We start from the raw sequence: 24,458 nt of genomic DNA, 5'->3' as shown, positions 1-24,458 counted from the left end.
AATAAGAAACGTTGCCATTTTTTTATTTATTTATAACAAATGTAAAATTTAAAAAAGAAAGACAGGGAACAAAAATGTTTGAATGCAAAAGCGTCCTTTTATTAATGATTTTAACATTGAAAAACAACAAATGATGCCCTACATGTGTTCACTGTGTCTTGGGCAGAACACAGGAATTATTGCATGATAAACAAAAACAAACAGTATTACTCTTGATCAAAATCAATTGAGATGATGTCCTCGGACGACCAGTTGAGAAGCTTCTGTCTTGGGACACACGACTTGATCCATTCTTCAATGTCATAATCGCTATCCATATCATCATCAGCAGCACAGATATGATATTTGACGATGCCAGCACTAGAGAACTTGATCGGAACGAAGGTTTCGGGCTTCTTGGGGGCCTCATTAGATGAACTCTGACCCAACTGATATCCAATCCCACATTTATCCTGCTTGATTGGTAAATCCAATACTCGGCCCCATCCTTCAGGATGACCAGATTCAACCACAGCTTTAGCTTCCTTTAGTGAAGACATGGGAGCCTTCAACTTCTTATTTTCAACATAAGGGATCTTGATAGTCTAGACAGCCTCAAAGGCCTGGCAAGGCGTCTCGTGGACCTCTTTTTCCACATCAATATACCTGAAGGACGCAAGATGGCTTACCACGTATTCTTCCTCCCCACATATTGTGACTATCTTTCCTTGAGTCGTGAATTTGAGTTTCTGATGCAATATGGAAGTCACGGCCCCAGCAGCATGGATCCATGGGCGTCCTAGGAGACAACTATAGGACGGGTGGATATCCATCACGAAAAAAGTAATAGTGAAGAGTTGAGGGCCTATCATTATCGGCAAGTCAACCTCCCCAAACACTTATCTTTTTGAGCCATCAAAGGCTCTCACCGTCAATTCACTCGGCCTTATCTCAACGCCAGAATAATCTAGCCTCATCAAAGACGATTTCGGTAATACATTCAAAGAAGATCCAGTATCCACGAGAACACGTGATAACATAGTCCCTTTACACTCCACTGATATATGCAAAGCTCTATTGTGGTTTCTACCTTCAGAAGGCAAGTCTGCATCGGTGAATCCCAATCCATTACCAGCATTGATGTTTGACACCACTCCTTCAAGTTGATTCACTGAGATTTCCGGAGGGACGAAGGCAGCACTTAGAAGTCTCAACAAAGCATTTCGATGTGTCTCCGAACACAAGAGCAACTGCAAAATCGAAATCTTTGATTGAGTTTGACTCAGTTGGTCAACCACTTTATACTCACTTTTCTTGATGATCTTTAGGAACTCTTCCATCTCTTTGGCCACAGTGTCTTCAGAGTTAGAGCTTTGCCCCTGATCCACTGTATCTTCTACCACTCTTTTCCCTTTTGCTTGAGCTAGAGCTTCTATATTATCATCGCGAGTATTCTGGGGAGGATTGAAAATACGACCACTCCTTGTCAGCCGCCCAATGCCAACAACATTGTCCACATCTTTTTTCTCAACTGGAATTTCGATCTCATGCTTGGTCCCTTGGTAGAAAACTTCTGCCCCATAATTCCATGGGATTGCTCTTTCACTAGTATACGGGACGGGACCAGGCAATGTAATGACCAAAGGCGGTGCTCTGGCAGGAACTGGAATCTTAGCAGGAGTATACGGGATGGATACCACATTGACCTCATTCTTGACTAATTCAGGATGTCGCACATGCTCAAACTGTAGATACCCATTATCTATCAACTGTTGAATCCCACTTTTCACCTTGTCACAAACTGAGGAAATGGCCATGCAATCAGTACATAATTCTCCACAACCAGAGTATAGACCCATCCTCAATAATTCTATCTTCAATAATGGCAACAGAGAGCCCAATTCGGTCACATCCTTGACCAAGCGAGCGTCTTCAACAACCTCGATGGCATTTGCAGCATGAGTTCCATGGGGAGGCATAGGGTTCTGAACAACGTTAGGCCCTTGAGTAGGGGTGAACTCAATAGCCTTTGAATCAATCAGATCTTGTACTTTATGCATGAATCCAATGCAATGTTCAATATCATGACCAGCAGCCCCAGAATGAAAATCACAGTGAGCATTAGCATCATAGTTAGGAGGGAGCTTAGCAGGTGGAGGGCCCATGGTACGAAGTTGCACCAACTCACGATGTAAAAGATGAGCAAGTAGTTGTGCATATGTCATAGGTATGGGATCAAAATTTCTTGGTGCTCTCGGCTTTTGCTGATACTGACGCGGAGGATACCTCTGCTGTTGTTGTTGTTGTTGTTGAAGAGGAGCATTCGGTATGGTCATAGCGGCTACTTGTTGATAAGTATGGCCTTTGGCTTTACCATAGTAAGCAGCACTTGTTTCACCCTCTCTTTTCTTAGAAAATCCGTTATATGGTTTCTTCCCCCCTGCCCCAGAGGAGGAACTAGCAACACTTGGATTCTGTATTCTACCAGCCTTAATCCCACTTTCAATACGTTCACCGATCATGACCAACTCGGCGAAGCTCGAGGATGCAGAGCAGGCGGAGTAATATTGGTCTTCCAAAGTATTGGTGAACATATCCATCATCTCTCTTTCCAGCATAGGTGGTTGGACTCTAGCCGCCAACTCGCGCCATTTCCGCGCATATTCCTTGAAGGACTCATTAGTCTTCTGGGATAGGTTCTGTAACTGAGTGCGATTTGGGGCCATGTCAACATTATACTGATATTGCTTCACGAAGGCCTCAACCAGATCTCTCCAACTTCGGATGTGAGCTCTCTCCAACCTCATATACCACTCCAAGGATGCCCCAGTCAGGCTATCTTGGAAGAAGTGCATCAACAGTCCTTCGTCCTCAGAGTATACATGCATTTTGCGATAGTAAGCTCGGACATGTGTCTTAGGACAAGTATTCCCCTTGTATTTCTCAAAATCAGGTACCTTGAACTTCGGTGGCACACGGACGCCAGGAACTAATCCCAAATCACTGATGTCCATACCAAGTCCTTGGCCTTCCATTACCCTCATCCTTTCCTCCAGACCTCTAAAAATCCTTCCAGCATCATGTGGAAGTCCCCATTCACTTTCAGGAAACAAGTCTTCGTGTCGATCCTCTTCCAACACGGGGATAGCAGCAGCCCTTCTGATTTGTTGTGTGGTTTGTCCTTCAGGAGTAGGCTGGGGAGGCCCACGGGGATTACCTTGATTAGAAGCAGGAGGAATTACACCAGGTCCTCCGTTCACAGGTTCACCATTGACACGAATATCAGCAGAATTTCTTTGCGGGGGGTCCGCAACAACCTGAGCAACTGTGTCCATCCTGATTCTGAGCTCTTCTTGGTGGTCAGCCATGCCTTGCATGACTTCCATGAACTGAGCCATCTGAGCATTAACCTGAGTTCTCATCTGGAAAAGATCATCCCTTAACTGATCCATTTGCAGTGAATGATTAGCCCTTGTGTAGTAGCGATGTGTAGGTGGAGGTGCAATTGCTGAAAGAGAAAACCTGGTCAGTCAAACAAGAATACCATCTGGTGTACCTGTCATATATATGAATGTATGAAATGCATGTGTGCATGTGTGCATGCATATGTCATGTTTTTATTATTTTTAGGAACCTTTAGCATTGTCTCAAACCAACAACACAAAATAATAGGAGAAACTGAAATACAACCAAGATGAATAAGAAAATTCCATTAGATTTGTAACCAAGTTCTTGACATAATCAGAATCACAAATTAATTCGCTCTCATGAGCCAACAAAACAAATGAATGGAACCAGGAACCCCATCCAACAAGTCTGGTGGTGATTCAAATAACAAAGCCATCACTAAGTGGGATCCTCCATGTCCACATGACGGAGGGGGCTTTCTCCAATGTTCTTATCGCTCCAGGCCTTCATTTCTTTGAAAAGCTTTTTGGTATCATCATGGGTTGGCCTCTTAATGATCTCTTGAATCAGCAGGTCTTTTCTGAAGTGCATCGTTTCCACGTGGCGGTGCTTCAACTCCCAATACCTAGCTTCCTCTTGAACTTGGGCATTACTCTGATCCTTTTCTCTTACCTGACCTTTCAGCTTTCGGATCTCTTCATAACATTTCTCTATCTTTCCTTGGTGTTCCAACAGGAGTTTGTCTGCTTTCTTACGACGAGCCTTTTCTAAATTGGCTTCTTCAGTCTGAATCTGGAGTCTTTCAGTCAACTCTGCCAACTGAGCCTCGTAATGTTCTTTCATCTCCTTTTCTTGGGTTTCGATAGATTTAGAGCCTATAGTCATTCTTGGCCTCTTTTGAGAAGTGCTCCCTCTAGCATACAAATCTTCGAGCTCTATTTCTCTTAATTTCAACTTATGGAGTGCGGAAAGCTTCTCTTGTCGAGCAGTATTCATCTTAACAAGCATCGTTTCCATCTATTCAGTCAATGTTCAATTCTGATCCACAGTTTGGTTATAACGAGGCATGGAGACGATGTTGGGTTGTTCACCAGTAGGGGGATACAAAGGATCTTTAGGAGGGAAAGGCATCCCTTGGGTATCAGCCACAGATTTGACCCACTTAGTATAATCCTCGTAAGTAGCACAATCTCTCTAGCCAAAATGTTTCTTATCTTGCCAACAAATACTGCTCCAAGCTTGCATCGCTTCTGCCATTTTCCCATTGTCGGTGGCCGAATGATAGAAAATAGTCTCAGCAATCTCTGTTTGCTCAGGAGGACTTACAAAAGCGTATCCAAATATTATCCTAGCCAAGATGGGATTATAATTGATTCCACCTCTAAGACCCATGAGAGGTACATTATTGAACTTTCCGCAACTCATAATAACTTCCATGTCATCTAAAGCTCTATTGTACCAGACAATATCTTTGGCCCTCAGCCCCATAATCCTCTCAGCCCATTTAGATGTGTGCCTATTATCAACGAAAGCGCCACGCTCAGGCAAATGTGATCTGAACCAACGATATAACAACGGAGCACAACATCTAACAAAACCTCCCTTTTGACTATTCTTGTGATGAACGGAGTGATAAACATCCCCCAAAAGCGTAGGAACCGGGTTTTGCAGAATGAATGTATGAATTGCGTTCATGTCAACAAAGTTAGCCACATTTGAGAACATCATGATACCATAGATACTTAGAGCCAGGATAGCCCTAAATGTGTCCCATTCTTTTCCCTCAACAGCATCACAAGCCTTTTGAACTAGAAACTCCATACGAAAACCAAGACATCCCCCCTTTTTGGAGAGATTTGCTTCCACGACTGACTTGCTCAAATAAAGAGCCTTAGAAATTTCGATGGACGTAGGGGCCTCCATGGTGCCATAGTACGGCACTTCTTCTTTTTTGACCGGAACACCGAGGAAAAGAGAATACTCCTCTAATGTAGGAACCAAGAGGTAGTCGGGGAACGTGAAGCAGCGAAGAGAAGGATTGTAGAACTGAAGCAGGGTATGAACTCCTTCCTGCTCGTACTTGGTGAATGGCATCTTGAGAAGGCTCAGAATATACCCATATTTTTCTCGGAACTTGGTTGACTCATCTGGCGTAATCTTCTTTGCTAAACACTCAAGAGAATCCAGATTCAGATTTGGGAATGTATAGGAGAGGTTGCGCCTACCAGTCTTCATTGGTGGAGCCATGTGTTGGTCGGAGACAAAGCCAAAAGTTCCTGAAAATAAATGAACATGCATGTTAAATGATATGGTGGAATGCATTTCATTGGGAGAATCCTAAAGTCTTTTCATCATTTTCTTTTCTTTTCTTTTCTTTTTTTTTTGTTTTTTTTTCTTTGAGGTAAAAGATCGTATATATTTTTTCGGAAATAGACTTTAGGATTCTCCACGAATGAAGTGAGGTGGATGCAATAGCGTGATGTGTCATGTGTGTAATGTGGTGAGAGACTGAATGTCTCTTGCAACTCTGGATATCTGGGTAGGCACTGAATACAATAGGTTCAAAATTCCGGCTTCAGATTGCAATATGGAAATCCGGGTGTGATTAAGGCTAGTATCCTGTCCCACCCCAAACTCACATGTATGAATTCTAGACACGGACAGGTGGTCCCTAATGGTCACTAGGGTCTACAGTTCCCATGGGGTACAAAGTGTTTGAGGCAGCAAGCGTGCCAGACACAATGTTCCATGAAAGAACCTCGCCCAGTTGTGGTACCCCATGTCAAGCTCGATCGTAGCAAGCGCTACGGGAGTCAACATGAGCATCCACGCTAATCCTAGGTGTCACTGGCCTGGGTAGTGGGCCTTTTACCTCACAAAAACCCCCCACCTGCAAAACAGAGCAGAAAAATATGTGGCCCCCACGGGGACCCATAAAATAGTCCAGATGCATGATGTGCAAGCGGAAACAAACATGATATGAAAGAAGTAAAATAGACATGACATGTAAACATATATATAAGATGTAAAAACAAACAAAGAAACACCCAAAAAAGAAACAAACAAAGGCTAGAATCGACTCGCTAAGAATGGACCCGCACAGGTTATCAACGTCCCAAGCAGAGTCGCCAGCTGTCGCTACCGCGAAAAATGGAATCAGAGTCGCCACTAATATATTTATCCCATCAAGGGAAAGGAATACCAGGAAACCTAACTCAGAATAAGAACAAGGTCTTTCGACCAGAGAATAGGGCACGGGAGTCGGTTACGCAAGGGGAAGGTGCTAGCACCCCTCACACCCATCGTACTCGATGGTATCCACCTATGTTTGTTTCTATCTAAAGGGTGTATCTATATCTAAACCTAAATGCGAATGAATGCAAAAGAAACACGGGGAAAAGGAGGAATTATTTACAAGTGTGCTCGCTTAGGCTCCGCGACCCAATGCCTACGTATCCCTTACAAGGAATCAGAGCTACCGTAGTTCGGCTCAAGATTTTCTATGTTTTGGTGTTTTTTAGGTGAACAGAGATTAAAGTCGCACTCCACGATGCTCGACCTTTGGAGACTTACACGCCTAATTATGGAATGGATTCAACATGTTCTTAAGAATGCCACGAGGGCGAGAGACAGAAGAGAGTTTGAGCGTTTCGAGGGAATCCCTTAAGCAAGGGAAGCTCGAGTTACTCTTTGGTTTGTATTTTTTAGGTATTGGGAACTTACGCTCGGATGGTTCCCTTAAGCAAGGGAGATCCAAGCACTCGAATGATTCCCTTAAGCAAGGGAGATTCAAGCTTCCATCCCCTATTTAATGATTTTCACTTTTTTATTAATGTTTTTTAAGTGTTTTCTTTGTATTTTTTAGAGGGATTTTATTTTGAGTATTTGTTAGGTGTTTTAGTGTTGAAAAGAAAAAGGAATGAAAAAAGGGGGAACTAGCCTAATTTCTAAACCTAGTGTTATTCTAATTCCTATTTAAGAACTAACCTAACATCTAAAGGGAATTAACTGAGAAGGAAATTGTTTAAGTTGACTAAAGTCAACTTTAACAACTAGGGGTATTTTAGACATTTTTCAAAATATAGAAAATATTCACAAAAATAAGGAAAAATAAAACTATAATACCCAATGAAATATTCTCCAGCAAATGGTATTTTTATTCTAGCTAAAACTATTTTTAAGAATTAAAACTAAAAAAAACTATGTATTTTTATTATTATGTACCAATCAAAAATTAAGGAAATCAACAATTAAAATTCTAATGGAAACAATTATTCCTAAAAAACTCTAATTAGTCAAAAACTATTTTTATCAATTTTTATTTCAATGGAAAATGGATTAGCCACACAAAATTAAAAGAAAACTATTTTTATTATTTACAAAATCTATTAACAGGGGGGTATATTAGCAATGTTAGCATGAACAGAAATTAGTTTAAAGCAGAAAATTGGGCCTGTTCAGGGGGTGGAGATAGCGCGTAGCGCCTAGGCCCAGATATAAAAACGTATAATGCATTAGCAGTAGGGGTGCAGTTTCAGGAAGCAAGTGAAGGCCCAACGAGCCTGGCCCAGTATCACCACAATTGATCTTATTTCACTTTTATTCAGCATTTATTGTCCATTTATTATTGCATGTGGCTTTGGTAACGTGACAAAAATGTAGCCCCCAAACATTTATCAATTGGTCAAGATTCATTAAACAAACAGATAAGACAAAATACGCAAACGGACCAATGGCAAGCGCACACCTCATCATCTAATCATATGAGTAAAACAAAAAAACGAAATAAAATGGGAAACAAAGCCAGTAATAGATTAACACGTAAGCGAAAGAGAGTCAGTCATGCAACAAACTAGAGACGCCGGAACCACTGTTCCGGTCGTCTTCTCCGGTGACTCTACGGCGGAGGTACACCATAATTTTTCCATAAATCCACCGCACCACCATTAATCAACTCGGAATCTCGCACTGAATCTGAATCTGACCTTATTTCTCCTGATTCTTACGCTATCTCTAAAACCGAAACCGTTTCGTAAGCCCTAACTTCATGAATACTCATGCAAATGTATGCTAACGGTACAAAAACCATCATCACGACGATGCCAACTTCTCTCTTCCATAACTTTTGATCCATACTTCATATGAAAAAATTTCCAACTACAAAATTGTAGAGGGCCATGAGATGAACGTTTTTGATGTTGGCCTTGTCTTGAATTGAAGCCTCTTTGTTTGTAAAAAATGGACCTGAAATAGGCTGCTCAGCCATGTTTAGAACTCTCAAATATTTTTCTAAGTGTTGCAAATTTCTCAACCATGGACCATGAACTTCTTTGATTCATATCTTTCAATACAAACATCATTTGAAGAAACTTCCAACTACAAACTTGTAGATTTCCATGAAATCAACAACTTTGATGTTAAAATTTTCTTGAGATAAAGCCTCTTGGCGCGTGTAAAATGATGGTGAAGTGGGCCTCCCATCCATCCTCAAATCCTTCCAATTTCCACCAAGTCTCAAACTTTCCACTTTTAATAGCTTCCAATTTCAACTAACTTTCTCCTTTTGGCAATTTTGAATATTTCTTGATTTTCACTTATTCCTTTGATTTTCTTTGACCGATTTTCCACCAAGAGTCAATATTTGATAGTTGACTTTGACTTTGACCAAAAAGTCCGCTTTTCCTGATTTTTCTAATTCTAGACGAATTTCCAAATTAATCAGTTTCTGAACAAATTCTCAATCAGTTTTCAACCAAAGAAGTTCCAATGAATATTTCTTCGGGACACCCTTCACCTTCAAAATCACCTCCTGATTAAATTTTGACCAAAAAGTCAACAGGGTTGACTTTGGTCAAAACCCTAATTTGAAAATCCTGATGAACCTGAGGTTTGCATCTTTTAATCAAAGCTTTGGCTTGGAGACGATGAAACCCTGATTTTAGGAGGACTTCAATGGGAATGATGCCATACAATCAGACTTCAAATCTTCTCTTATTATTTTTTTTCCAGGAATTTCTTCTGCAGAACCTCTTTTCTTATCAATTCTGAATAGTAACCATGATATGGATGAAAGTATGGTGTGAATGTCCTACATGAGGTATGCGTATGAATGTGATATGAAAGCCAATTGGGGAATAAATAAGTGGGAAAATTTTGGGGTGCAACAGCCATCAGCGCTGCCTTGATACGAGAAACCCTGGAAGGCCAGAAACCCATTTACTTCACAAGCAAAGCACTCCAAGTCCCCGAGATCAGATATCAACAGATCGAAAAGGTTGGACTCGCGTTAATAACCGCGGCCCAAAGACTCAGACACTATTTCCTAGCACATACCATAGTTGTGCGAACCGAGCAACCCGTGAAACAATTGCTTGCACGCCCCAACATGGCCGGAAGGATGCTCCGTTGGTCGTTGGAAATTGCGGAGTTCGACATCAAATACGAAGGAAGAAAAGCCCTTAAAGCACAGGTCTTGGCAGATTTCGTGGCCGAAATGGCCTTCCCCGAAACAACAAACAACAACGCCCGAAGATGGACTTTATACGTGGACGGTGCTTCAAGCTCAACTGGCAGCGGAGCAGGGATCATTCTTGAAAATGGAGAAGGAACCCTCATAGAGGTATCCCTCTCACTATCATTCCCAACGTCCAACAACCAAGCCGAATATGAGGCTCTGCTTGTCGGGCTACGCCTCGCAAACGACTTAGAAGCCGAAGACATTGAGGTGTTCACCGACTCTCAACTAGTCGCATCCCACATCTCAGGCAAATATCAGGTCAAAAGCGAAGCCCTCGTCGAATACTTGGCCCTCGTAAAAGAAAGACTGGCCCGATTCAGGAATGCCAAAGTAAAACACATCCCAAGGGAACACAACTCTCGGGAAGACGTCCTATCAAAACTGGCGAGCACGAGAAAGAATGGAGGTAACAAATCCGTAATCCAGGAAGTATTGCCAAAACCCAATACCGAGACCTCATCTTCACTATCACTCATAAGCGCAATTGGGAACGCGTCCTGTTGGATGACCCCCGTATACAATTACCTAACAAGTGACCTCTTGCCCGCTGATCCGAAAGAGGCCTCCACCATCCGAAGGAGAGCCTGCTCGTACGTCTTAGTCGAAAATCGCCTCTACCGGCGAGGATTTTCCATACCCCTCCTCAAATGTATAGACGAGGGCACAGTTCCCCATATACTCCGAGAGATACATGAAGGAATCAATTCCCAACATCTAGGAGGAAGATCACTCGCTCGGAAAGCCCTCCGAGCAGGCTACTATTGGCCGACAATGCAAGACGACGCCAAAGAATACGTGAAGAAATGCGACAAATGCCAGCGTTTCGGGGACATGCACCTCGCACCCCCAACTAACTCAAGTCCTTATCATCTCCCTAGCCGTTCGCGTGGTGGGGGATGGATCTCCTCGATCCATTCGTGACCGGAAGCAATCAGAACAAGTACCTAATAGTTGCGGTCGACTATTTCACCAAGTGGATCGAGGCCGAGCCATTGACCAAAATCACATCCTTGAACGTACTCCGCTTCTACAAAAGAAACATCCTCGCCCGGTTCGGGGTACCATTGGCTATCATCACCGACAACGGCACCTAGTTCACAGACGGGCGCTTCCAAGAGTTCGTCACGAAATTGGGAACGGAGCAACATTTTGCGTCAGTCGAACACCCACAAACGAACGGGCAAGCAGAGGATGCTAACAGAGTAATTTTGAGGGGCTTCAAAAGAAGACTAGACGAGATAAAAAGGGGATGGGTAGAAGAGCTGCACAGCGTCCTGTGGGCCTATCGCACCACCCCACACACACTACCGGGGAGACCCCCTTCCGGCTGACGTACGGAATGGAGGCCGTGATCCCCGTCGAAATACATGTGCCCTCGAGACGCATCGAAGAGCCACTCGAGACAGAGGGTAACATCGAGGCAATCAGGGAAGAGGTCGACCTGGTCGAGGAAATTCGCACCGGGGCTGCTCTACGTGAAGCTTCACTCAAGCAAAAAATTTCCCTAAGACATGCACGAAGGTCATTAAACGGGAATTTAAAGTAGACAGCCTGGTACTAAAAAGAAACCACAAAGATTCCCGAGAAGGCAAACTGACCGCGAATTGGGAAGGCCCCTATCGTGTCCGAGCAAGGACAGAAAACGGGGCATACTACCTAGAGAATTTGCAAGGAGAAGAACTCGCTCGACCTTGGAACGCTGAAAAACTTAAACATTACTACAGTTAAAAACACGGGTGCGGCCTGGTACGCGCCGAGCAGCTATAAATGTAACAAAACGACAGAAGCCTGCTCTCTTAATCAAACAGACTCCTTGTCCTCCGGGGGCCCGAATACCGAGCATCCCAGTCGTAATCATGTACCACGAAGGCAGAACGCCTCGCTCGCGAGGGGACCGTTCACGCCATGAGCCCCGGAGCTCAGAACAAACGAAATCCGAGACTCACCGAACGCCAGGCACATGTCCCAGGCAATCGACCACAGTTCCACACACTGGGCGATCATTACATTATAAGTCGAGCAAACCTTCATAAAATGCAAAATAAACACACAAAAGAACAACAACGGTATTTTATTCATCGTTCATGAAAATTACAAAACAAACATCAATTGAAAGGAAAACGCTTCACTCCTCCCGATTGGCAAATTCCTCCGAGTGAATATACTGATACCAATCTTCATCCCACTCGGTCTCGGAACCATTCGCGTCAACCACGACTCTCACACCAGTCGCCCGAGCACGAGCATCTAAACTCAGAGAGCCATGAGAACGAGAAGCAGAGTCGGTCGAAGCCTTCTTCTTCTCCTTCACCTTTTTCACTCCACGTGAACACGAGGTTGAAGATACCTTCTTCCCGTTAGCTCCACCCATCCCTGCGAGAAATGAAGAAAGAGAGGTCCATAAGACCTCCTTTTATAAGGGAAGAAGGGGAACAATAATCTTGGGAAACGAACATGCCTTTGATGAATAAAGACATTGGAAACCGATAACACTCTTCCCGAAAAATCACTACGCATGCACACAGATTCCAAGGAAATAACAAAAAGCGTTAATACTTAAATAAATACGGGCAAAAGCCCGATGAAGTGCCCAACTACGGTCGTTAAGACCGAGCTGGTGAGAATACTAACAAATTAAGAATGGGGGGCATACCCCTAGAATAACACTTACAAAATCAAGGCACACAGGCCCAAACATTCAAAACACATGAAAAGAAAATCTTCAAACACCTTCCTAGACTTGGACCTCCTCGGCTTCCTGCGTCACGGGCTCCTCCCTGAAGGCCGCAGAAACAATCTGGTCGCCCTCCACACGATGGTAAGGCCCGGTACCTTCGGTCACCAACTCCACCCCCGGATTCTTCAATTTGAGATGGGCCACAGTGGAGTGATAGGTATCCTTGGCAGCCACCACACAGTCGCTCCCCAAGACTCTGATATATTGAATCAACTCTACCCGGGTTAAAATACCCTTCTCCTCTTCCGACTCATCCTCCGCAGGAGCCTGAGAACGGCGAAGAGAGGCCACCCTAACCGAGGAAGACAGCATTGTTCCATAGAGTTCTGAAGAGCAAGGTTATTGACCTTGCACGTCCACCAGGGCAGCCTCCTTTTCGTTCAGCCGAGCCTTCACAGCGTCCAGTTCCTCACCCTGTTCCTTCAGCAGCTGGTCCTTCTCCTCCAAGGCAGAGGCCTTCATCTTGACCTGCTCCTGAAGCAACCTCGCTGCTTCCGCTGACAAAGGCGCCGAGCGAGCATAGAGAGTGGCCATCTCCAGAAGTCGAACCATGGCCGAAGTATCCTGCACAAGGAACCTTTGATGAACATAAGGCTCCAAACCCTCAATATGCAGAGATTCAGCACGTGGAATAGTCAAGGAAGGTCCACCTTTGAAGAATCTGGGCTTAAGAAAGCACGAAGGGAGGGTGAAGATATCAGCAGCCTCCTCCTAAGTAAGGTCCACGGCTTCGGTACTCTAGCGCTTGCGGCGGACCAAGGCGTCCGGATTGGGCTGTGGGCGAAGGGGATAAGGAAGCATCGTAACTGGCCTCAAAGACTCGTCCTGATCAAATTTCCTCAGGGGGGAACCCCCAACACCAGCAGAAGAGGAGGAAGCACCCGAACCCACAACCGGGGACCTTTGCGCAGCTGCTAACCAAGGACCAGCACTCTTCTTAACAACCCCTTTCAACTTGCTGGCCTGTCTAAGCATCCGGTCATGACGGGCACAATCCATTGCCTCTGTAAAAGGAAAAGAAAAACGTGAGAAATCTGCCCCTCATAAAACCATTAAGAAAGAAAGCTATTAAAACCGCAGAGCCAAAATAAAAGACGGGACGAAAAAGAAGGAGCGGATACCCAAATAGGAAAATGCCCCTCATCGGTTCCCTCGGCTAGAAGCTCCTTAATATTAATCACCCCCGGCTCCCTGATCGGCTCCCCGTCCTCGCCAAGGATAGGTATCCCCGAGCGATCCACTCTGGCGACTACGGGAAGACCCTGCACGAGCCGCTGGAGAGCAGCATAATCCCCTCGAGCATCATCATCCAAATCCGAAAGCCTGGTGATATATTGATCGGTCCCATACCTGAAGTGGTCCCGCGACCAGAAAAACCTAAACTTATACCGACGGGAGGTGACGGGCTCCCCAATGTCATTGAGCACCGGACGACCATGGACATCTAAAGTCGGCACGCGATCAAAGACACTTTCCCGAGCTTCCCGAGAATGAGGATGAATGAGGAAGAAGCGAGGCTTATAACCCTTCAAAGAGTCAGAATAAGACTTGAAAATTTTCTTGGACTGCTTTAAAGACACCCATCCATAACGGCCATCCTTCACCGTACGCTGAACACAGAATATATAAAAGAACAGAGGGATCGTTTCCCCTATCTTTAAATGCGTACAGACCAACTCAAAGGCCCGAATAAAAGCGATTGAGTTGGGGTGAAGCTTGCCCAGGAGCCATCTCCAAATGGTTGAGCACCGCCACTTGAAACTCGATGAAAGGGGCACGAAAACCCATATCCCAAAACACCACATCATACATAGGAATTAAATCTGGGGTGTACACATCACAAATTCGGTCATCTTCGGCCGGAATCAGAACCGACCACTCTTCTCCCATCTCGGTAAAGACATCAGAGTCATCCTCCACAAAATAACTCTCTACGTCCAGTGCTTCCTGATGCACCCAGGCCAGCTGAGGCACCTCATGCCGGGCTGGAGGGGTAGAGGACGACGAGTCTGACGCCGTCAGACGAGTTTCATTGGTCATTTTCCACCTGAAACACAGGAGAGAACATCGAATTCGACAATTAAATCAAATCCATCCTTCCACCATCGTCCAGAGTGAAAGGGCGCGTCAACGGCCCAGAGAACAGATGAACCGCGTCCTTGCCCCCTCCATAACCACAAATTTCGAGCTAGACGAAGTTCGCGCCCGGGAAAAGGGCAAAAACGCATGACATCTAACTACGACGCACGAACACGAGTAAAAACACCAAAAAGCATAATCAAACGATTATCAACGATGCAGAAAGCTAGAATCTAAAGTTAAATTCAAGAAAACGCAATCGTGGACGACAGAGAAACCTCCTATCTCCGTCATACGCCACCACATTCATCATCTATTTTCATCAAAGTCTTCCTAAAAACCTACCCTAACCACATGCAATCAGTTCTAAACAACGATCAAGCATAAAATACAGAAAATAAGGATCAAAGGTTGACTTACAGGTATGGTTTTGATGAAAAGTTGAAGAATTTATAACAAACACCACTGCAAGAAAGAAAGGCCGGCGGAGGGAGAACGAAGTAACTGAATTTGAAAAGTTTGGAAAAATAAGGGGTTCTTTTATTTATAGGCTACTTAAGGCACCACACGCGCCGCACGTGCCGTACTGTACAGAGGAATGGCCATCATTAACCCTATAGCCTAGGTAATTGATTATCCATCATTTTGCATTAAATGCGACACGCCCCCTATCAACTTTTCTGAAACGACACATTTCCCTACTCCCAACCTGACTCTTCTTCTCCCCGGAAATGCACGACCTACCTCCCTCGGATATCTTAGGCTCGGACCCCGGAAAGACCCCCGGATCAACTTCCTATAAGTCGCCACTCCTCTGACCGGAAGCAACGACTTAGGGGCTCCTGTTTTGGACCGGCCCAATCTAGTCAATTGGGCCATTCCCGCCTTCGGCCCAATATACGTCAGATCACACATGGTAGTTTCCGTCCGACCAGACCGGGCAAACTTGCCAAGTAATCGACCACGAGGGCCCCTCGTGCTCGGCAAACAACCAGTCCACGCGTCTCCTAAATATCCGCCCCAGAAGGAGGAGTCTAATCCGCTCAAAAAACATCCTATAAATAGCCCTCTACATACAGAGGGCGAGGTAATCTTTTCTTACCCCAAAACTCTCTCACTTTTTTGTACCTTGTGGAATACATACTTATTTTGGCATCGGAGTGCCTTGCAGGTACAACCCCTTTTTTCTCACATCCATCATCCCGAACTTCAAGCCTTCATTGTTGCTGGCCATCTGATCTGCTCGGTAAGATCACAAACCCTAATTGTACGAAATATAAAATAACCTTAATATCATTAAAGGTTAACAAAGAGTCGAGAGTTCGATTTAACACATACTAATTAAATAATTATTGGATTTATTTTAATTAATTAACTTACAAGGAATAATATTCTTTTTTATTATAAAAACAAATATTTTAATGTCATGAGAAAAGTCGAACCTTCGATTAAATAAAACAAATGGCTATACATTATTAAAAAAAAAGGTTTTAAATAGTTTAAGTAATAAAAAACAAAAGAAAAAGAAATAATAAAAAAGAGATCTATGCAATTAAAAATAATAAATAAAATAAAATAAAATAAAGAGGAATTCAGCTCTGATCAGGTATGGATGGCCTCTGAGGGCTTATGGTGGTCGTGTATCCTGGAGCGTTGGATTGATTTTGATTGAGATCCAATGGTTGTTGCATAAGAGTGTATCATGGTCACTCAGGGGACAGCAGCGTTGAATCCTGCAACATAAACTTGTAAAAATTAAAGTGTCGCTAAGGGGTTTCGAACCCAGGACACCATGATTTCCCTTTTACCAACTGTCCTATGCTGCGTTAGTTGTCAATGAACAAGCAGAATTAAATAAATATATTAGATGGGAAAAAAGTCAAAACGATGACGCGCGTGGGACCCTGTCGCTTGACTGGCCAATGGAAACAAGCCACAAACGTGGTGAGAGACTTTGAATGGTTGACTGACCACACATGCCACGCCGCGTGTCTCGTATTCTTCATCTTCAGATCACAAGTATTTGCTACGAAATCGCTTTAGTTCCGGCTTCGACATAGCTGCGGTTTTTCATAGTTGATTCCTGCAACACAACAAGCGCACGAAAACGAGAGATACAACAAAACAAACAGCCCAGATTTAATAATTAAGGTTCCCTGAATCTATTGGTGTCGTCGTTTAGTTCTAAGGAGGCCTGTAACATGGGGAGCGAAAGCTTCACGTTGCCATGCCCTAACCATGGTGAAATTCAATTCCGACGTCCAACCTTGAAAACGATAGTTCTAAACAACCACAAGCATTAATATGAACAGGAATATATGCATAAAAGTCATTCATATGGCCTGAGTAAAAAGTTTGGATTCCACGAATCTTACCAAACGGATGTAACGTGGTTAGCACGTTCAAGAGTATTCTGAGAGTGTGTGAAGCTATGGCTCGACTCCTGGGAACCTCAGGGAGTGATTTGAACGTTTAGAATTGCTTGTAGACGGTTGGCATATGGAATCCGACGGTACACCTTCTTCTACGAATTTCAAGTTCAAACCCTTGCTTTCTTCCCCTATGTTTCGTCCCCCTTAGGGCTGAATGCCTTCTGATTATATAGTGGAAATATTTAGGGTTCTTGTTTGAGAGAGAATCAATTAGTCTTGATGGGAAAATTTGATTTGTGAATATGAACAAAATCTTTCTATTTTGGTTCACTTATTGTTCAATCTCCTTCCAATCTCTCTAGAACGAATTTCGCACCATATTTGGAGTATCTTGGTGATTGAAATTGATTGGAAGTAAAATAAATCAAATCTCTTGGTATTTTCCCTTTTAATTACTTGATTAAATTGATTTTTAATGAATAAAAAAAATTCACATAAAATAAAAAAATCACAAATAATTCGTGGAATTCAGATTGGATCTCTTGGGTTACTTGAGGAACAAGGTTGGGCCATAAAAAGTTGGGCCTCTTTGCAAAAAGATTCATTTCGGAGCCTTTTATTTCACATTTTTTTCTCTCAAAATTATCCAACTTTGACAAGGCATATCTCCCTCAATTTTTAAGATATGGAAGAGTTCTAGTACTTTTTGGAAACCTCCAGATGTCCTCTATAATCCACTTTGGAAGTTTTTTTCCATTTGAGGATTTTATCCTGATGATATGAGCTTTGACAAAAAACTGCTTTTGGTTGACTTTCAAAAAGGACCTGTAATGTTTTGATCCATATCTCTCAAATGAATCAATTTTAGACTTGGCTTGTGAGAGACAAATTTGTAGAGAATTAAATTTCCTTCAAAATGAGCTTTGGATGGGAATTTTCTGATGTTTCATTTGAAAGTTATGGCTGGTCAAAGTTCAGTTGACTTTTAGGTCAAAAACCTTAATTTAGAAACTTTGAGTATTGTTGATTTCTGAAATTTCCTTGATGAATCATGATCAGTCTTTGATCAAATGATGAATGATACTTTAAAATAAGGATGTTGACAAAAAATCAGGAATTTAGACTGTACTTTGACCATAGTTGACTTTTAGGTCAAACTAGACGACTGTTGACTTTCTGAGCAATTGACTGGGCAATCCTTGGAATTGAAGATTGTACTTGATGTGAGGATTCTTCAAGGCATATGAGAGGCCATGGGAACCATTTGAGGTATCAGAACCTGATTTTTCTTGGAGAGAGACAAAACCCTAGTTTGAGGGTTATTGTTTAGGAGTGTGTGTCCTTGAGTCTTTGAACTTTCGTATGAGTTTGAGTAGGAAAATATGATGGGATAATTTTTGGGTATGACATCTGCCTCTGTTCAATTTTCTTAAACTTGAGGATGTAGATTGGCTCGGGTGCCAGTCGAAATTTGAAGGTTGAAGGAGATTGAACACTAGAATACCGAGAAATTTTCCCTTGATGATGTAGGGACTTTTCAGGTATGGGCTTAAAGATGCCATCCAGATATTAGTAATATGAAAGTCAGAATGAGTTGTACATTAGACTATATACGAGCTTGAAGCATTGACAAGTGTTTGTTGGAATAAAGAGGTGTCAGAAAGAGTCGTTTATTAGACAACATCCAAAAGAGTGAGTCGTACATTAGACTTCATTTGAAGAGTGAACCATATAATATACTTCATTTGAGATAATGAGTCATTCATTAGACTCTATCTGCAGAGGAATACCAGAATGAGTCGTAAATTAGACCATGTTTGGAAGTAGGACATCATAACGAGTTATTCATTAAACCATATTTGAAGGAGAATATTATATCATATCTGTTGGAGGGTGTCAGAACGAGTCATACATTAGACCATATATGTTGAAGGATGTCAGAACGAGTCGTACATTAGACCATATCTGAGGAAGGACGTCAGAACGAGTCGTACATTAGACCATAACTGAGGAAGGACGTCAGATTGAGTCGTACATTAGACCATATCTGAGGAAGAATATCAAAACGAGTCGTACATTAGACCATATCTGAGGAAGAATATCAGAACGGATCATACATTGGATCATATCTGATGGAAGATGTCAGAATGAGTCGTACATTAGACCATATTTGTTGGATAATGCCAGAACGAGTCATACATTAGACCATATCTGATGAAGGACGTCAGAAAGAGTCATTCATTAGATCATATCTGAAGAGGAGTACCAGAACAAGTTGTACATTAGACCATATATGGACTTGAAGTGTTGAGAAGTAGTTGTTGAATGTTGATCGTGTCATCACCATTCGTGGTAAATGAGATCTTGGAAGGTCGAATATGGAAGAGTTCTAGTACTTTTTAGAAATCTCAAGATGTCCTTGATCGGTCACCATTTCTACTTAATTTCGTCATAAATTCGGCATAAGATCGTCATACTTGGTAACACTTTGTGGTTGTTTTCAAGAGTTTTTCGTTGATTCCTTTAATATTAGTTAATTGCTTGCATTATGTTTTTGTTCCCTTTATCATGTCTTTTTAGATGCTTTTGATCTCTCTACTTGGTGGTTGTAGGTTAAGTCTGGATCAGATGGAAATTGCACAAGTGTTGGTGTAAAAGAAGCTGAAAATCGTGACATGCGTGTAGTATTTTGATCATAACTGGAGCTTCGTAACTCGGAATGACGCGGTTCCGGTGGCAAAATTTCGATAACGAAAAGGGCTACAACTTTGGTTTTGAAGTCAAAACCAAAAGAGGCAGAGACGGACACGGTCAGACCGTGTCAAGTGACACGGCCGTGTCAGCTGTGCGGACAGAATTTCTGAATTTTGGTTTTTTCCAATTTTTAAAGTTCCAGGGGCAGTTTGGGTATTATGGCTGAGATCTGAAAACCTAGAGGGATTAAAAGAAGATTGAAAGACAAGGAGAAGAGACTTTTGATCGTACGAAAGAATTCCAGAAGAGAGCAAGATAGCGTTATCAAGGTTGTGGAAGACGAAGAGATTCAACGGTGGAAACCATTGAAGATCAGAGTTCTCCTAATCTTTTGTAAATGTCTAAACTTTATGATTTTGGTTTCTTGAATATTATGAGAGGCTAAACCCCCCAATGCTAGGGGGTGTCCCTGATTTGCATTGTAATGACTCTGAATATCGTTGTTCTTTAATCAAGCTTTCATATTTTGCAATTTAATTGTTTTATGTTTTTATTGCTTTCTTTGTCGGCAAAACAAGATTGATCCACGGTTAACAATCTGTAGGACTACGGTTGTTAAGGTTTTTAAACAATTAAATCTTATTGTTATCACCTAGGCCTAGGGATACCGTAAGGTTATTTGAAAAATTCTTGATTATTTACATCTTTGGTTCACAAACCTTTGTTTCTAAGGACTTAGGCATTAGGATTGCAAACCAAAAGGTTTTCACTAAGGACTTAGGAAAACACCCTTAAGAACAAATAGTTGCAACATATGAACTTGTTAAAGAGATCTTAGTACAGAGTCATTAGAAGGCTGATCATACACCTACATTGGCATTACTCTGAATTTATACACAAAAGCTATTTTACTTTCAGCTTATTTATTTGAATTTTATTCTTCCAATATAAAAACCCTATCTGCTCTTTTGTTTAATTGACTGTTTACAATAATTTATCTTTCCTACGCAATCCTCGTGATCGATACTTGGGGTAAAACCCATTATTACTACATCGGTGAAAATAGTACAATTGCTATTTTTCCGATCAAGTTTTTGGCGCCGTTGCCGGGGATTGCCAAAATATAAGTTATTATTCAGTCAATTAAAATTTTATTGCTCTGCAATTAAAATTTTATTTCTTTTGCAAAAATTTGATTTTTATTTACTTATTTATTTTTATTGATTACTCCCAACTAATAACTGTCTAACCTTGTATGCGAGGTAAGTCCTCAGCTAAATTTCTTTTTGACGCAGAACCCGAAAGATTATTGCGAGCACGACTCCAAGAAATTAAGCAGAAAAGACTGGCATCGAAAGAAGAATCACCTGTAGTTTCAGAATCAGAAGACGAAGAAGTAATATTTATTCAGTCCGAGCAGTCAGATTCTGAGCCTGAAACTATGGCAGCTGGTCCACCTCCTCCAGAGAGACTTTTAGGTGATTATGGAAGGGCTAATGCACCACTTGGAAGAATAACCATAGTAAATCAACCGGTTAACGTGGCACACTTCCAACTACATCCTTCCACTATCCGTCAGTTAGAAAGCAAGCCCTTTGCTGGAAGAATCAATGAAGATGCAAATAAGCATTTACAGAGATTCCTCACCACAACAACATCATTAAAAATAGAAGGCCATTCTGAAGAAGCCAAGAGACTTGTAATGTTCCCATTTACTTTATCCGAAGATGCAGAAGAATGGTTTTATTCACTTCCAGCTGGAAGCATCACAACATGGCAACAGATGGAAACCGCCTTCTTGAATGAGTATTTCCCTACTTCAGTCTTCATTTGAAAAAGATATGATATCGTGAATTTTAAGCAGAAAGAAGGGGAATCACTGGGAGATGCATATAAAAGGTTCAAGAGGTGTTTGGTGGCTTGTCCTACTCATAACATGGACCCAACCGAACAAATGCAGACTTTTGTTAATGGTCTCCGACTTAAGACTAAACAGCTTATCGATACTGCCGCCGGTGGCTCAACAAATTTTTCAACAGCCACTGGTATCAAGAGAATCATAGAAGCTATTGCCGCTAATGAGCACATTGAGTTATATGACCGTGCAATGAGTCAACCGGAAGTTAAAATTGATTTGAAGCTTGCTGATCAGGTAGTTAAAATGGAAGAACAAATTGCGGTTGAAGTAGAAATAATATTGAAAAAGATGAATATTAGTGAACAGAAAGTAGCACAAGTTGAGCCAGTCGCCTCAGTTGTTTGTGAAATATGTAGTGGACCGCATTTTGCGATGCATTGTGTGGCAACGCAAGAACAGGTGGAGCAGATTCATATGTTGAGGCAAAATAATCCATATGCCAATACATATAATCCAGGATGGAAAAATCATCCTAATTTCGCATGGAAAGACCAACAAGGAAACTTTCAAAAGCAAGGATCAACTCAACAACAACCTCCATATCAGCAACAATTCCAACACTATCCACAACAGTTCCAAACTCAAGGGCAACAACAGGTACAAAAAAAAGCAGATTGGGAGATCGCTATTGAAATAATGGAAGCTCAAAATTCTCAGTTTCAAGAAGAGACAAGAACCAACCTCAGGAACACCACAACTTCAATCAAAAATCTGGAAGTTCAAATGGGTCAAATAGCACATCATCTCACTCTACAGGCACAAGGTACCCTTCCAAGCTCAACTGTGAAAAATCCGAAAGACGAAGAGAAGATTAATGCTGTTACTACAAGGAGTAAGAAAGTGGCAGAATCAGAAAAAGAAGAAGAGGAAATGGATGATCCCTTGGTGATTGAGGTAGATTTGGAGATAAGAGAGAATGTGAAAGAGCCCGAAATTGTGATACCACCGGTTAAGCAACTTGAAGAGAAAAATAAGCAAAATGCTAAACCGACAATCAAGCTACCTTTTCCTTCTAGAGTGACAAAGAAGAATTCAACAGAAAAGGATTTTGAGAAGTTTGCAGCTTTGTTTAAAAAGCTAGAAGTCAATCTCCCCTTCTTTGAAGCACTTGAGCACATGCCGTTGTATAAGAAATTTATGAAGGAGGTGATTGCTAAAAAGAGACCCGTGGGAGGAGAACCAGAAATTGCAACTGAAAAGTGTGGTATAGTCTCGCCAGCAAGGAAGACCCCCATCAAGAAGAAAGATCCTGGAGCAGTGGCGATACCATGCACAATCAAGAACAAAATGTTTAAAAAGGTACTTATTGATTCTGGTTCTAGTGTGAGTTTAATGCCACTATCTATCTTCAAAAAGCTTGAATTGGGAAAGATAAGCGAAAGTGAGACAAAATTAAAGTTCTCTGATCACACCATCAAGAAATCTCATGGGGTAGCTGAAGATGTACTGGTGGAGATTGATAAGTTTATATTCCCTGTTGACTTCCACATCATGGACATTCCTGAAGATGAAGAAACTCCTATCCTTCTTGGGAGACCCTTTTTGTTAACAAGTCGTTGCAACTTTGACATTGAGAAAGGGACACTAACGGTGAAATCATTTGATGAAGAAGTAACCTTGAAGATGTTAGAAGTCAAGAAACAAAGTGCAGGTGTACATGATCAAGCTTCTGTTGGTATGATCGAAAGTGAGGGAGAAGACAAAAGTCCTAAACACCTCCAAGAAAAAGTTTCAAGCATAGCCTCTAGGGTGGAACCAAATTATGTAACTATCAAAAGTCCTAAGAAGGCTAAGGAAGTCAAGAAGAATGTGGGAAGTGAATTGAATAGAAAAGTTGTCCATGCTTTTCATCTTCATGAGTTCGTGGTTGCGGAAGTGGCAAGCAACAAGGTTTGGAAAAGGAAATACCCTCCATAATAATGGGTAATGGACCGTCGAGCCATGTGACGTTAAACGAAGCACTCCTTGGGAGGCAACCCACGGTTTTAATAATTAATTTCTCTATTTGTTTGTTTTATTTTCAGGAAATAAAAGAGGAAATCTCTAGTGAAAGCTCGGAAGTTATCATTGGAGTGCAATACCCTCTGTAAGTAACCTCTCCAAGGCTTGTTCTAAAACATTGAGGCCAATGTTTAGTTCAAGTGTGGGAGGGGTTCTTTGCATTTGCTTTTAGTTGTTTTCCATTTTTGTTTTTGTTTGTGTGTTGTGTTGACATTGTGTTATAGATTGAGTGATGGATGCCAAATGAATGATGATTGGTAGTTAGTGGATAAAAGGTGCAACCTGAACTTAATCTCTCGAGGTACTTTGGAAGTGGACATAGCCGAAAGTGTCGGACGCAACTTGAAGAACTGGACTGAGAAGGTAAGTGGTGAAATCGAGCCAGAAAGGAAAGTCACATGACATAAAGGGTGTGTTGAAGCTGCAAACTTAGCCTACATGGCGAGGAACATAAAATGCCAAACATATGTAAAGATCATCATGAGAGTGAAATCAGGTATGACTTTATCTCTCTAATTTTGCGTTTGTCCTACCGACACAGTACAATTATGAAATCACACACTAAGGCACTTGTTTGTTCTCCCCAGAGCCTTTCTGTCCTTCATTTATTTTTGTTTTATCCCTCGTTAAACCCGTTGAGCCATCCCCCCTTGTTTGTTAAACCCACACATGTCATCCTTAACCATAATTCTATCATTTTTGTTTGGCACTTGTGTAATTATTGTTTCTTTTGAACTTGTGTGAAATTGTAAG

The 24,458-nt window shown here is 42.0% G+C and overlaps 2 protein-coding genes across 2 annotated transcripts; both read right to left on the bottom strand.

The window, feature by feature from the left end:
• Positions 1–206: 206 nt before the first annotated feature.
• On the bottom strand, positions 207–3,431 carry LOC131627615 (uncharacterized). The gene is made up of 4 exons (XM_058898454.1): positions 2,862–3,431; positions 909–2,684; positions 646–789; positions 207–551 (listed from the first exon to the last, which is right to left on the bottom strand). The coding sequence occupies exons 1-4, from the start codon at positions 3,429–3,431 to the stop codon at positions 207–209; spliced, it is 2,835 nt and encodes a 944-aa protein (XP_058754437.1).
• Positions 3,432–4,581: 1,150 nt separating this feature from the next.
• LOC131627613 (uncharacterized) lies at positions 4,582–5,634 on the bottom strand. The gene has a single exon (XM_058898453.1). It carries the CDS (start codon positions 5,632–5,634, stop codon positions 4,582–4,584), a length of 1,053 nt encoding a protein of 350 aa, XP_058754436.1.
• Between the last annotated feature and the right edge of the window lie 18,824 nt (positions 5,635–24,458).

The sequence above is a fragment of the Vicia villosa genome, unplaced genomic scaffold (genome assembly GCF_029867415.1).
Source record: "Vicia villosa cultivar HV-30 ecotype Madison, WI unplaced genomic scaffold, Vvil1.0 ctg.000374F_1_1, whole genome shotgun sequence".
Taxonomy (NCBI): Eukaryota; Viridiplantae; Streptophyta; class Magnoliopsida; order Fabales; family Fabaceae; genus Vicia; species Vicia villosa.
This window is presented reverse-complemented; position numbering and strand designations above follow the sequence as displayed.

What these genes read in the sequence shown, in the direction of transcription:
- LOC131627615 (XM_058898454.1), bottom strand. Translation starts at nt 3,431, where the DNA reads ATGGATCAGTTAAGGGATGATCTTTTCCAGATGAGAACTCAGGTTAAT. An exon ending in CTTACTATCGCAAAATGCAT is followed by an intron (nt 2,685 to 2,861) that starts GTATACTCTGAG and finishes AATCGCACTCAG; the next exon opens with TTACAGAACCTATCCCAGAA. An exon ending in AGCCATCTTGCGTCCTTCAG is followed by an intron (nt 552 to 645) that starts GTATATTGATGT and finishes GAAAATAAGAAG; the next exon opens with TTGAAGGCTCCCATGTCTTC.
- LOC131627613 (XM_058898453.1), bottom strand. Translation starts at nt 5,634, where the DNA reads ATGGCTCCACCAATGAAGACTGGTAGGCGCAACCTCTCCTATACATTC.